Source organism: Polyodon spathula, chromosome 10 (genome assembly GCF_017654505.1).
Source record: "Polyodon spathula isolate WHYD16114869_AA chromosome 10, ASM1765450v1, whole genome shotgun sequence".
Classification (NCBI taxonomy): domain Eukaryota; kingdom Metazoa; phylum Chordata; class Actinopteri; order Acipenseriformes; family Polyodontidae; genus Polyodon; species Polyodon spathula.
In genome coordinates this window covers 32503667-32516522 of record NC_054543.1, presented here as the reverse complement: position 1 = coordinate 32516522, position 12856 = coordinate 32503667, and the positions used below count along the sequence as shown (strand labels likewise).

The 12856-nt window shown below is 37.1% G+C and overlaps 1 protein-coding gene across 1 annotated transcript; it reads left to right on the top strand.

The window, feature by feature from the left end:
* The first annotated feature begins 55 nt into the window (after positions 1-55).
* On the top strand, positions 56-10770 carry LOC121322159 (DBF4-type zinc finger-containing protein 2-like). Its single transcript, XM_041261717.1, has 7 exons — positions 56-131; positions 1890-2046; positions 2422-2473; positions 3151-3202; positions 3713-3815; positions 5400-5527; positions 7632-10770. Exons 3-7 carry the CDS (start codon positions 2422-2424, stop codon positions 10417-10419), a joined length of 3123 nt encoding a protein of 1040 aa, XP_041117651.1. The 5' UTR covers positions 56-131; positions 1890-2046; the 3' UTR covers positions 10420-10770.
* The last annotated feature ends 2086 nt before the right edge of the window (positions 10771-12856 follow it).

The window sequence follows — 12856 nt, the reverse complement described above, 5'->3', positions numbered from 1 at the left end:
AACGCAAGTAGGCGTTCCTTTTCACTGCCACAATGACGTCACTGTCACTGTCACTGCGGGAAGAAAATATGGGGAAACTTGAACTCCATTACCGATACGAGCTGTAGGGAAATAACAACAACAAGAACAAGGTGAAAACTACTGAACGAAGTGTAGCCCGTTTTACTGCAGTGGGTTGCGTCATGCAGTTGTAGCTAATGTTTCAGATGTTCTCGTTTTAGTTGCGGTACATGTAAACGCACGATGTAGTGTTATCTGGCGTGTAGTGCATGTTTATGGACTACTTTGAAAGTAGTAGGCCTTCCGTTTGTTTTACTACCATTTTAATACAACACCGTTCAAGCAGATATCACGATAGCAGACGCTAAACGCGTTAAGACATTGTATTGTAATAAAACATAACATCCCTTTATTTATTTTACAGTTATGAATGGTTGCTTTGATACGTAGGCGCTGTGTAACTGTAGGCTACATACACAACACTTGGCTGAATTTGTTTGAAATTATACTCCGACTGCCAGTGGGGGTTGCATGGTCTATATTGCATTGCAAACAGTTTAGTGTTCAGTAGCGGATTATCTCTCTTTTTTTATGCGACAAATGTAATATTATGGTTACTTTTCGTTTTCAGTATGCTAGTTGACAGTTAAAAGTAAAACATCTATTATAAACTTAATGTAAGTGTTTTTTCTTTTTAACTCATGACTGACGCTACTGAATTTAAATAGTAACAGAAAGTGATGCAAAAAGAAAGCCCCTTGTTGAATACATGGTACTGAGATGGTATGATTTTGATTAAATGCAGTGCGTGTGTTTCATCTCAGCCATTTTTTGAGAGTGAAGGATATTGTTAATACAACACAAAGTAATAACGAGAGAATCTCTTGTTTGCCATAAACAAGGTACTCTGTAGTACCACATGACTGCCACAAAATACACCTGATTTTCCGATCCCGGAATTGGATAAGTCGTCCGGCAATCTAGGGTATTTGTTCCAACGTGGATCGATTATTTCCACGGCTGCACTAGCACATCGGACACTAAGTCAGGAGTTTAAAAGTCTTCTGCAATTCATTTAATAATAATGCAGTTTCACTGTGAAACCTCTGATTTTAAATGCTATGTGTATTGTGGTTTATACTTTGTAATTGAGAATAGTATTTTTACGTGTAGCTTCCTATATTGAATCATTTGGTGTCAAATGGCCATATTTTCAAATACAGCTGTGGCCAAACGTTTTGCATCTCTCTCTCTCTCTCTCTCTCTCTCTCTCTCCTCTCTCACACACACACACACACACACACACACACACACACACACACAATTAATTTTTATTTACATCACGTAATCAAAGAAACTACAAGCCGATATTCGAGTTTATGAAGCAACATCTGTTAATTCTATATAGGGATGTAAAAGCTTTGGCCATAGCTGTAGTTTACTCAGTCTTCAATTCCCCTTCCTATTTTTTGGAAGGAGAACAACTTCTGTTGACTAGTATCACAAATGTATGTAATGTGTTTGAAGCTCTCTTAAGCAAGCACATTGTTTATCAGTTATGTACATCACTGCTGAATTTTCATCTTTAAAAAAATAGGAGATGATTAAAGATGAAAATTGGGGGAATTCGTTGCTTTTTTGATGAATGTATTTTTTTTTCAAATCAGCTGTATGAAATAAAATACCAAAATATAAAGCTGTTTAAAAGTTTACACCTAAAAAAGCAAACATTTAAATGTGGAAAAACATTGTCATTTTGGGAAAATACACCATGGGTAAATATGTCCTGGACATGAATGTTATGTTTTTTTTTCTTTTTTTTAAAATTTGTGTAGGCAATTTGTGAGATTTATATGTATTTAATAGTTATTTCTTTTTTTTCTCTGCAGGTACATGTTTCAGACTGGGCTGTGAAATGCCCTGCAGTATTGTTTCCATGTGGTTAAACAGTTGATTCTAAATGCCATAGAAATGCACTGAAGTGGCTTCTGACTGTTACTACTTTTGCTCAAACACACATGTAGTTACCAAGTGCCAGCAGGCAAGGTTAGTATTGGAGAATAAAAATATTTTTTTCATACTGTGTATTGCAGGTAATTCCTTTTAAGTTATCCTTATCAAAAGGAATGGTAGAAAGGGTGGATTTTCCTATATTTTAAATTGATTTTATTGTTTGGTGCCTCCAACTTCAATGATTCATTGCTCAGCTGCAGTGCAAAGTGTCTGATTTTTGTTAACCGTTATTTATAAAATGGAAATTAGAGGATCATAGGTTCATAGTTACATTGGCTTTTATTTTCTTTATTGTATGTATTACATTTTAATGCAGGACATGTCTACGTCCGCCACATTGTAAGTTATTATGGGGCAATACAGTATGTGAAAATGAGGGGTAGTCCCTAATATTTATTTATTTTATAGATGAATGATAAATGCATGCCTGCTGGAGAGCAGCCAGCTCCTTCAGCACAAGGTACGCAAAGCTTCTACTTTTGTTATAAATAAATAAAACCTTTGGTATACATTTTAACTACAGTTGCACTCACTCAACTAACCCTAACCCGAACCATGTGACATTTTGGTTACTGGATGATAAAGACCTTCGACGTATTGGCTACATTTTTACAAAGCTGCTTCATGTTTGCCATATTGAGGTCACATGACTGTTCAAGTTGTAACTATTTTTTCTTAATGTTTAATACACAATTATTTTTTTTTTATTTTCTGAAGTTTCATTACCAGTGTTGTCCAGCAAACCTCTTTCACTTTGTTTTAACCTCTGACAATAAATGAATGATCTCCACACACAAATTAATCAATTAAATCAATAAAAAATTGGATATAATTATATACATACTAAAAAACATTCACTATATTACAGTTATTCAGGTTTGCACTCATTTTTATTCACATTTGACATTAGTAGTTTTTTCACTGTTTTTGTTTTCACAAAATACATTTCTAACTACCGAGATAATGTTCACTAAATACAATCAATCCATCTACATGAATAAATCATGATACGTGAACGCACAACAAAAAGCTACATGATGAATGAGGAAACAACAACGTTGAGCAGGATTAGGAAAAAACCTAACCATTAACACTTAAGATTGAATATGTAAAGTTACCTTCTTTTCTTTTTAACAGAAACACACCGAAGACAAGATGAACCATTGACAAAAGTGGAGAACAGCAGTGGGTGAGTAAACAGTTTAATTATTTCACTCTTTCCTGTAATTCCATTTATATTAACAGGAAGGAAATTACACGATGAAGCATTAGACATATATAAGACAAACTTCAAATGATTTAATCTCAGTGTCTGACTAATTTTATGTAGTGGCCTTTACTTGAACATTAGAATAAGAAGGAAACCAACATGCTATTTGAACTTAATGATTTACTTTACAGAGGGTTTGAAATAAGTACAGTAGAACATCTTTTGTTATGCTTGCACTGTAATAGTGCATTTATTTCCTCTTTTTGTTTATAATTGTCATTTGTGAATTTGGTGGGTATTACAATGGAAGGACACTGGGTACAGTTACAAAACACAATGCTTAATGTTAAAACAAGTTCTGAGGTGTTGCTAGCTAACATCATAATAATAATGTCTTGCATAAATGACTCTTGTGCAGAAAGAAAAAAGAATGGACTAAACAGCTTACAGTTTCAGAAAAGAATAAACTTAACTTCAATAAAATTTCAGTTTAAGCATTGGATGTGACCAGCCTGACCCAGGAACCTCATCAATGCAGAACAGACAGGGATACTGCAGCTGTTGTCAAGTTCTTTATAACAGCCTGGAACAGGTAGGAAACCATGTGTATTCAGGGTTTTCAATTAGTTTGTAGGTATGTGGCCCTTACAAGGTAGTATGGGGCACTGACCTCTTGGAGGGAGGCAGAGTGTGAGAGGGGGGTGACGTCTTTGAAAAAAGGGATTAAAATGGTACATTCTGGCGCATTTTTAAGCATGTGCTAGATTAATAGTGGTCTGCTTGTAGTGTCTGACAAAGTACTCCATTGGTGCAATGAAGGAGCTTTATTTCAGCACTGTTCACAGCAAGGCAAGATCAGCAAGATGAAAAATGTACTTTTGGGCATCAAGGCCCGTGCAAGACAAGACTGTCTGAAAATGTGTGTGAAATTGGTTGCCGCACCTTTAATTGTGCAGTCTAATATGGGAAACAACTTCCATGCTCAGTGTTAGTGAAGTTCTGAGCTGACACCATGTAACACAGACAGCTCTTATGATTACGTTAACGTTTATGTTTAAGTAAAAACAAGTTTAAATTGCAGCATGTTCATTCTGCTAGTTTCGATATTAAATACATGACAGCAAGTACATTGTCATTTTCATTAGCACAATCTGAGCATTAAATTTAGTGAATGGCAGTTTTTTTATTTTATTTTTAATTTAGTCACGTAAGCTGCTGTACTTTTAATTTTGAATTCCCTAAATATTTCTTTTTTTTTTTTCTCAGTAGTACACTTCCTAGTTACAGTTGCAAGTATTTCTGTGTGTTCTATTTTCAACTTTCTGGTCAGTTTCAGAAATAAACTTAGTTTTTCCTGCAACAGCTGACCTTGCTTTTGTACAAAACTCACGTTACATTAGTGTTTTTTATTATGGTAACATCTTAAATTACCATGCTTGCTTCTTTGGCTGAAGAGATATTATAAGATCATCATTTCACAATTAAATCATCTAAACTCCTGACAGTAAAGAATGTTATGTCTGCTAAAGAAGATGCAACAGACGAAAAAAAAATGTTTGTGGGACTCAAAACTTTGTTTAGGCACTCTACGATGTGACTGGTGAAAGATAACGTTGGTTTATTGGAGTTCATACATATAGATATTATGTATTATATATCACCTTACAGTACAATAATACAACAAAAATGGACTGAATAACCCAAAATTAATTCCCAAATAATACCCAAAATGAATCATAATACTTTAATAAACGTAGCTGCCATAAATACAGTATTAAGTGGTGGATCGTGTCTGTCGCGGGCTTATTTTGAAAACCCATTTAATCTTAGCCTTAGCCCAATTCTGAATATGTTTTGTATCTGTATGTTGTAAAGTACAAGCAGCTAAAAGCTTTTTTCAAAGGACCGGCAATGCGAACAATAGACAAAAGTCTGTTTAGATGACCTGTGTTGCTGTCTTTTGCCTCACTACTCTGCAATAAGTTTAGGGTTATGTAACTCCTCCTTCCAGTTATGGTCATCACCAATAGCGTAGCAGCAATAGCAGCCTTGGTTAATTCTGGGAAATTCACCTTTAGATTATTTTGTTCTATTTAGACTTACAGTCCTGTATGCTTTTAATTTTCTCTTAATATACTTAATGCATTCATGCTGTCACATGCTTTTTTTATTGCAGCATATTCTGAGCACTAGGCACAGAGACTTCGTAAGCAACTCCAGGAGTAATGTGTCAGCTAATAGTCTTATGGAGCGGTTTCTTCAGGATGTCATTCAGCACCACCCTTACAGATACAGTGACAGCAGGTATGGTTGTTTGTGTAAACAGACTCCCTGACATTTATTGTGCAATATACAAAAGCTGCATCTCCCTTTTGCCAGTGTCAGTTGCAATGGGTAAGACAGCAGATTTGCAGACTTTTAGTATTATAACCATTCAGTAAGAAGCTGTGTTTATATGTATCCAAGATTGAGTGAAGTACTGATCTTTCCAAAGGAATAGTGTAGAAGATTCCCATCCCTGCAGGAATTAGAGTAGTTTATGAATGGTCTGCTCTAATATCCCACCCTTTGACTTCCTTGCAGTCTCATTGAATGTAATACATGATGTCCTGGCTGCTCATGGTGGCCCAACAATCTATTTACAATGTTATGGCAGGTGATTGTGAATTATCCAACCCCCAAGCTGAAACTGAAGTCGGAAAGTCAAATTTACAAGTGTTTTGAATGTATTTTTAAATTCTTGGATTTAATACATGAAATCTCACTTTTGAAATCAAATCTGTAATGTTTTATTGTTTATAAATAATTGAGCTATCAACTGAAAATCTGGTTGTTTGTATTATGATGATGATGTCTATTTATATACTGTTTTCATAAACTGTCAGTGGCAACATTCATCAGCCAGCATGCCATTTATTTCTAATAATGTATATTGGGTCATCCACGTCAACTCAACCAGAGCTTCCCACCTTAAGATTTTGATTTTGCTTCTATTTTGTGTAGTGGAATGTACAGGTCAGGTATGAAACCAGGCCAAATATTTAAACTCAATGATGAGGATTTACTGAGGTACGCACCCTTTTGTGTGCCTTTCTGTATGCAGCTCTGCCAGTGAATATCTTCTTTACTGTCTGATTTAATGACCCCACAAAAAGGCTTCAGGACGCAAGTATTGAAAATGGCCCCATCTTTGAAGGGCTGAAACCCCTTGTGGGACATGAGTTAACAAACTGACTTTTGGTGGGCTTGTAGATGAGGATTTGAGGCTTGTGGTAAAATAATTGACTTTGTAATCTGTTGTCTTCACAGTTTAATACATGCACAAACATGAACACGCATTTATGTTGTTTTGGGTTATATTGTACAATATTAGCAAATAGTTTGCGTTTAAACCAAGAGAAACCATAAAACATGTATAAATAAATCCATAAAACTAAAACCATAAAATTCTGTATAATCTTTTAATGGAGGTAGTTTGTCATAGTGCTATTATATCTTCTTTGTTGCCATCTTTAAAAATTGATTATTGCAAAGTTATGAAACAAGCATTCATAGGTTATAGATGAGTGTTTGAAGGACTTGTGGTGAAATAATTGACTTGGTAATTTGTCGCCTTCACAGTTTAGTAATTCTCTGTCCAGGTGGGGCACTACCACTATATCAGACTATATAAGACTAATCAGTCGACAGCAAGTCACAATCCACCACAAGACTCATTCAAAAACATGTCATAAAACCGGTATCTGTTCTGCCCATATAGCCGGATTTCAAGAACATTGTGACACACGCAGTTGTACCTGTAATTTAGATGGCCGAAAATTGCATGAAATACCGTTTATTTCCATGTATTTAGAAGGTCAAGAACGGACAACCAAGTTTCTTTCACACATGCAGAGTAACTTAGATTTTTAAAGTGAAAACCGTCAAAATGACTGCCTGTCCCAGGAACTAAATTTAGATGGTAGCATCTACATTGCACCCAGAGTGATTTTTCTGGTCAAGGTCCCTTTCTCACTTTAGGTTGACCTTTGCAAGATCACAGGTCGAAGGGGAAATTTAAAAAAAAAAAATAATGGCTATCATTTCTGAACTCAGCGTGTGTGAAAACCCCCAGATGAATCTTGTACAAGTTCATTGTAATGAGAATTAACTATATATGTGGTCTGTGCTTGTTGTCTGATAAAATTGCCTTAAAATTTTGAAACCCTGAAATCTGTGGCTCAGCATGTGCCGAGGTGTGATGTGACTGCACGTCTGTAAGTAAATAGTTTTTGTGGACTACCTTTAAAATGTAATCCTGCTATAGAGGTTAAGTAAAGTGCAAATATTATCAGTTGGAGCACATTTAACTAAATGAAATAACTTTTAAATATACTTACTGTATGATTGTATGTTTAATCTTTTTCAGGCCAACTCATGCAGACCTGCCTTCTTTAAACCTCCCCCTTGTACCGAAAGAAGAGCTCTCTGATGTGTACTGTTTACCTGAAGATGAGAGAGAGACAGTGGGGACCAGGGAGGAGATGCCCAGTACTGATGATGAATCTGGACCAGTAATCCTTGTAAAGGAAGTGAAATCCACAATGGACAACAGGCAAAATGAAAGAAAGGCATTGCAAACTCACAAATCCAACAGATACTCAGTCCCAGGGAGCACAATGCCTACAGAAGACTTAAAAAGACACAGCTTCAGTTCTGTCACTGTGGAAAGTAATTCACCAACACAGGGCTTTTTGCACAGGACTAGTAGCAATACAGATTCTAGTTTATCTGAGAACCCTTTACCTCACAATCAGCCTTGCAGTTCCCAAGCTGCTCAAAACCCAAGTGTCAATAGAAGGAGCGCAGTAGTAGCCAACTGTGACTTGAAGGCTGACATAAAAACTGAACCGTTGAGACACAATAATAATTCTGTATCTGGTACAGCCTTTAACATTTTACCAGCTATAAAGCATATTTCTGCTAGCCCTGATGGGCCTTCACTCACTGTCTCAACTAGTTCAGCTTTTGGTATCCCGAAACACCACAGTGAACAATCTCAGGGGGAGTTTGCAGATTCCCAGTCATATCTCAGAAACATGACTGGAGCTTGCAGCTCACAGAGGGCGTGTGCAGTGGGGCTTCCAGGAACTGTTATGAAAATTCACTCTAAGGAGGATCAGGGTTACAATAGATACAAAGACCAGTATCTTCAGCTTGAAGAACCAGTTGGAGAAACAATTGAGGTTATCCAGAAACACTATCACAGTGTTCCAACTCAGGAGAAATCCTTTGAGGATGAGACCAGTTTTCATTTATTACTTGGCTCGTTTGCTAATCCTTGTAATTTTTCAGAGTCTGGGACTAGTACTGAGTGGGATACTCCAATAAAGAGAGACCCAGGGCCGCTCAAAGATTTTGGCTGTCTCAAGGAGGTTCACATTGACCTTGAAGACAAGAAATATGAATCGCAGCTAAGCTCTGTCCTGCATCTACACCCAGAGGCAGAGAAGAAAGTGAATGATAAGAAAGAGGAGGAAGGGAATGTAGATATAAAAGAATGCAAACATGAGAATGGCCTTATTCCACCACTGCCACATATACCTCAGTCCTTCGTTGGAAAGACGTGGTCACAAGTCATGTACGAGGACGACTTGAAAATCGAAGCACTTGTTCGAGAATTTAGAGACGGACATTTCCGGTGTTATTTTGAAAGTGAATCCTCAGCTAACTATGGGAAGAAGAGTAAGCAGAAACAAAAAGTAGTAGCAAATAAGACTTTTACTGAAAGTAATGAGGCATCAGCCATGAAAGAGGCAGTGCCACATTTTGATCATGTTAATATGTATGATGATGATGATTATAACCATTCCTCTTTTTTGATCCCTGTGTGCAAAACACCACTTGAAAAGAAGCCAGCAAAAAGAACATGGCGCCAGGCTTCCAGATGCCAGGTTGTTAAAGTCAGCCATGGAACCCAAACAAGCATGGTAAACTACCCAGTTGTCAAGAAAAGAATATTAAGAAAATATAGTGATCCAACAGATGCAAGGCAAGCACGATATGAGTTAGACTGTGAAAAGACACCAGATATGAAAACCAGGTTGTGTGCTCTAAAGCTGCCCGAGGCTTATAGCAAAATCATGAGTCCTTTACAGCCAAAGTCACTGGTCTATGTGCTGTCTTCTCCAGAAACCACACCTTGCCCACTAAAACCTGTCTGTTTGAGAAAGACTAGGAGGAAACGCAAATCCACTGAAAGTGAAAGTACAATCAGGTATAAGTATAAGACGACTCCTCTTAAGTTTTATGATTCATTGACTAACAGGATTTTGAAAACACAGCCAAAGGGAATAGAAATATGCAAACCTAAAACATTTACACACGTACGGCAGCTGTTTAGAAGTCTGAGCCCAGATGTAAAACAATTGAATGACAGTCAGAAGGAAGACGATTTAAGTTCCCATCTAGAAGCTGATATTCCTTCTGAAAATGATTCTTCAGCCTCTAGTATTGAGTCAGGCTTCAGATCATGTAGTCAATCAACTCTGTCAAGAAACAGAATTATTCTGAGCCCCCTGAACTCTTCAAAACCTCATACCAAAGGTGCTATGATCTTATCTCCACAGAAGCACAAAACCACAGAAGCATTTAACATATGCAAGAGCAGGAATTCAAGAAGGCAAGCACTGGTAAATCAGGATCCTAAATCGGAGCAGGGGAGCTCAAGAAACAAGTCAACAGGACCAAATTATCAGACTAAAAGTGTTAGAACTAGAGTCAGTTTGAAGAGGCAACGGATAGAAAATAAAGGTACAAAGAGGCCAGACTTTGTTTCAGCTTCCAAGACTTCCAGTGTTACGCAAACGAAACAACATAAAAATGGACGGAAAACCCCAAGAACAGTTAACAAGAAGAAAAACAAATTCACAAAGGGTTTGTTAAGCCAAAGCAAACCAGAAAATAAACTTGAAGCCAGTAGGAAAACAGGTCTAAGGAGCAGTTTGGAAAAAGAGAATCCAAACATTAAGGTATCAGAAAAGTCTGCAGAAGTGCTTCCGCAAAGATGTAATAATCCAACGGGGGAATCCAGAAAACAGCTGGAAAATGCAAGTTGTGATAATAGGAGAGAGTTACGAAGTTCAAGAGGTAAATCTTACTCTAAAAAAGGAGAACCCTTAGTAAAAAGAAATCTCAGGTCATCTAAGAGTGTATGAAGAGAGATGGAAAACAGTTAACGCTAAAAAGTAGTAAAACAAAACAATAAGGAGCTTTTCAGTTATGAGACCGATGTTTTTTGGAAAAAAACAAGCTTGTTTTGCTGCAGTGCTTTTTTTCGGTCCGATCTCAGGAGTATTGTACGCAGTTTGAATTAGAATTTGTTCACTGTCATTCCTCAACATGATGTCTTCTTAAGACAAAAAATAATAAGTGAGACTACAAAGTACAGCTACCTTTTTTATTTACAGCTGTATTTCTTTTGCAAGGTGTAATATTAATGAGAATTAATTTATAGTTTTTTTTTTCTAATTTTGAACAAACTATTAATCTGTATTTTTTGACGATTCAAATTAAGTATTTTTTTTCCCTAAAATTGTTCTGTTTAATAATAGTTTTGTTTCTATTGTATGTCACAGTGTGTCTTGTTTATTAAAAATCTTCCAATATTGTATAGTCTACTCAAATTAATCACTGTTCATTTTTACATCATGTTAAATAGTAATTCTGGTGTTACTTAATGCAATAGATATCTGGGGATGAAGCTGATAAATTGAAAACCTCATAATATCTATGTAATTTGCATAGGTCATAGTGAGGAGTATGCTTTGTAAAGTAGAGATCCTGTTTTCTTTGTCTTAGTAACCTTTCTGTCGTCCATTACAGCAGCATTGCACAAAAGGTCCGGCTTTCATTAATGAATATTTACGTTTAATGATGTAATGCTTCACGTGAAATTACACAGGTTTACCCTTGAGGATTGAGGCAAATGTTTGTAGCTCACCACCCTACAGGAAAAGCAAAAAGCAGAGAGTCCATGAAAAATGTATCTAATTCATAAAAGGACTGTTCCTTTTTTGGTTTGCCTTAAGTGAATGGGCTATAGTCTGCTTGCATCACTGACCTATGTATTAATCAACTGTAGATGGCGATGGCTGTGTTAGTGGTCTGCTGTGTAAATGTCTGCATGGTCTTTCTTGGAAGCCTGCCATAATCTGCGAAGTACATTTTAAAGCAATGTACTAGGACGATAATCAAAGCCTTTACCTCAAATTGGCATGCAGGCTTTGTTTTCACAAGGTAAGAATACAACCAGTAGTTACCAAACTATAAATAAATAATTTAAGTGCTTGTAAGTAGTTTGGTTACATCTTAGTAGTTGAGTATTGTAACTGCACACCAATACAATACAAAAAAATTGTGCTAATAATGATATGGAGTAAAAATAAAAGGGTTGTTGGGAAATATTTTTAAGAAAAATAAAAAACAAATATCTTGCTTGCATAACTATTCAACCCCCACACATTAATATTTGGTAGAGCCACCTTTCACTACAATAACAGCATTAAGTCTTTTGGGGTAAGTATGTACCAGCTTTGCACACAGTGTCGGAGTGATTTTGGCCCATTCTTCTTGGCAGATTTGCTCCAGGTTGTTCAGGTTGGTTGGACGACGCTTGTGGACAGCAATTTTCAAATAGTGCCACAAATTCTCAATGGGATTGAGATCAGTACTTTGACTGGGCCACTGTAGGACATTCACCTTTTTGTTCTTGAGCCACTCCAGTGTTACTTTGGCCTTGTGCTTGGCATCATTGACCTGCTGAAAGGTGAATTTCCTCCCAAGCTTCAGTTTTTTACCAGACTGAAGCAGATTCTCTTGCAGTATTTTCCTGTCTTTTGCTCCATCCATTCTTCCTTCAATTGTAACAAGATGCCCAGTCCCTGCTGATGAGAAGCATCCCCACAGCATGATGCTGCCACCACCATACTTCACTGTAGGGATGGTGTGTCTTGAGGTATGGGCAGTGTTAGGTTTGCACTGCACATAGCGCTTTGAGTTTTGGCCAAAAAGCTCTATCTTGGTCTCATCTGACCACAAAACATTTTCCCATATCGCAGCTGGGTCACGCTCATGCTTTCTGGCAAACTCCAGACATGCTTTCAGATGGTACTTTTTGAGTAACGGCTTCTTTCTTGCCACCCTCCCATACAGGCAATGTTATGCAGAGCTCTTGATATGGTTGACTGGTACACCATAAATCCACTCCCAGCCACTGAACTCTGTAGCTCCTTCAAAGTGATTGTTGGCCTCTGTGGCTTCCCTCACAAGTCTCCTTCTTGTTTGAGCGTTGAGCTTTGAGGGACGGCCATTTCTTGGCAGTGCCTGGGTGGTGTGATGTAGCTTCCACTTCCTGATTATTGATCCAACTGTGCTGACTGGGATAGCCAAACACTTGGATATTATTTTGTACCCTTTCCCTAATCTATGCATTTGTATTACTTTATCTCTAACTTCTGTAGAATGCTCTTTGGTCTTCATTTTCCTTCACATTCACAGCCTTACCAATGATCCTTCAACAGTGGGGTTTTTATCCAGAAAATGTGACAGCGACTTTAATGGTTCACAGGTGGAGGCCAATGGTAAGGTAATTGT

Coding starts and splice junctions, on each gene's coding strand:
- LOC121322159 (XM_041261717.1), top strand. CDS start 2,422: ATGAATGATAAATGCATGCCTGCTGGAGAGCAGCCAGCTCCTTCAGCA. Junction 3,203..3,712: donor AAAGTGGAGAACAGCAGTGG/GTGAGTAAACAG, acceptor ATAAAATTTCAG/TTTAAGCATTGGATGTGACC. Junction 5,528..7,631: donor TACAGATACAGTGACAGCAG/GTATGGTTGTTT, acceptor AATCTTTTTCAG/GCCAACTCATGCAGACCTGC.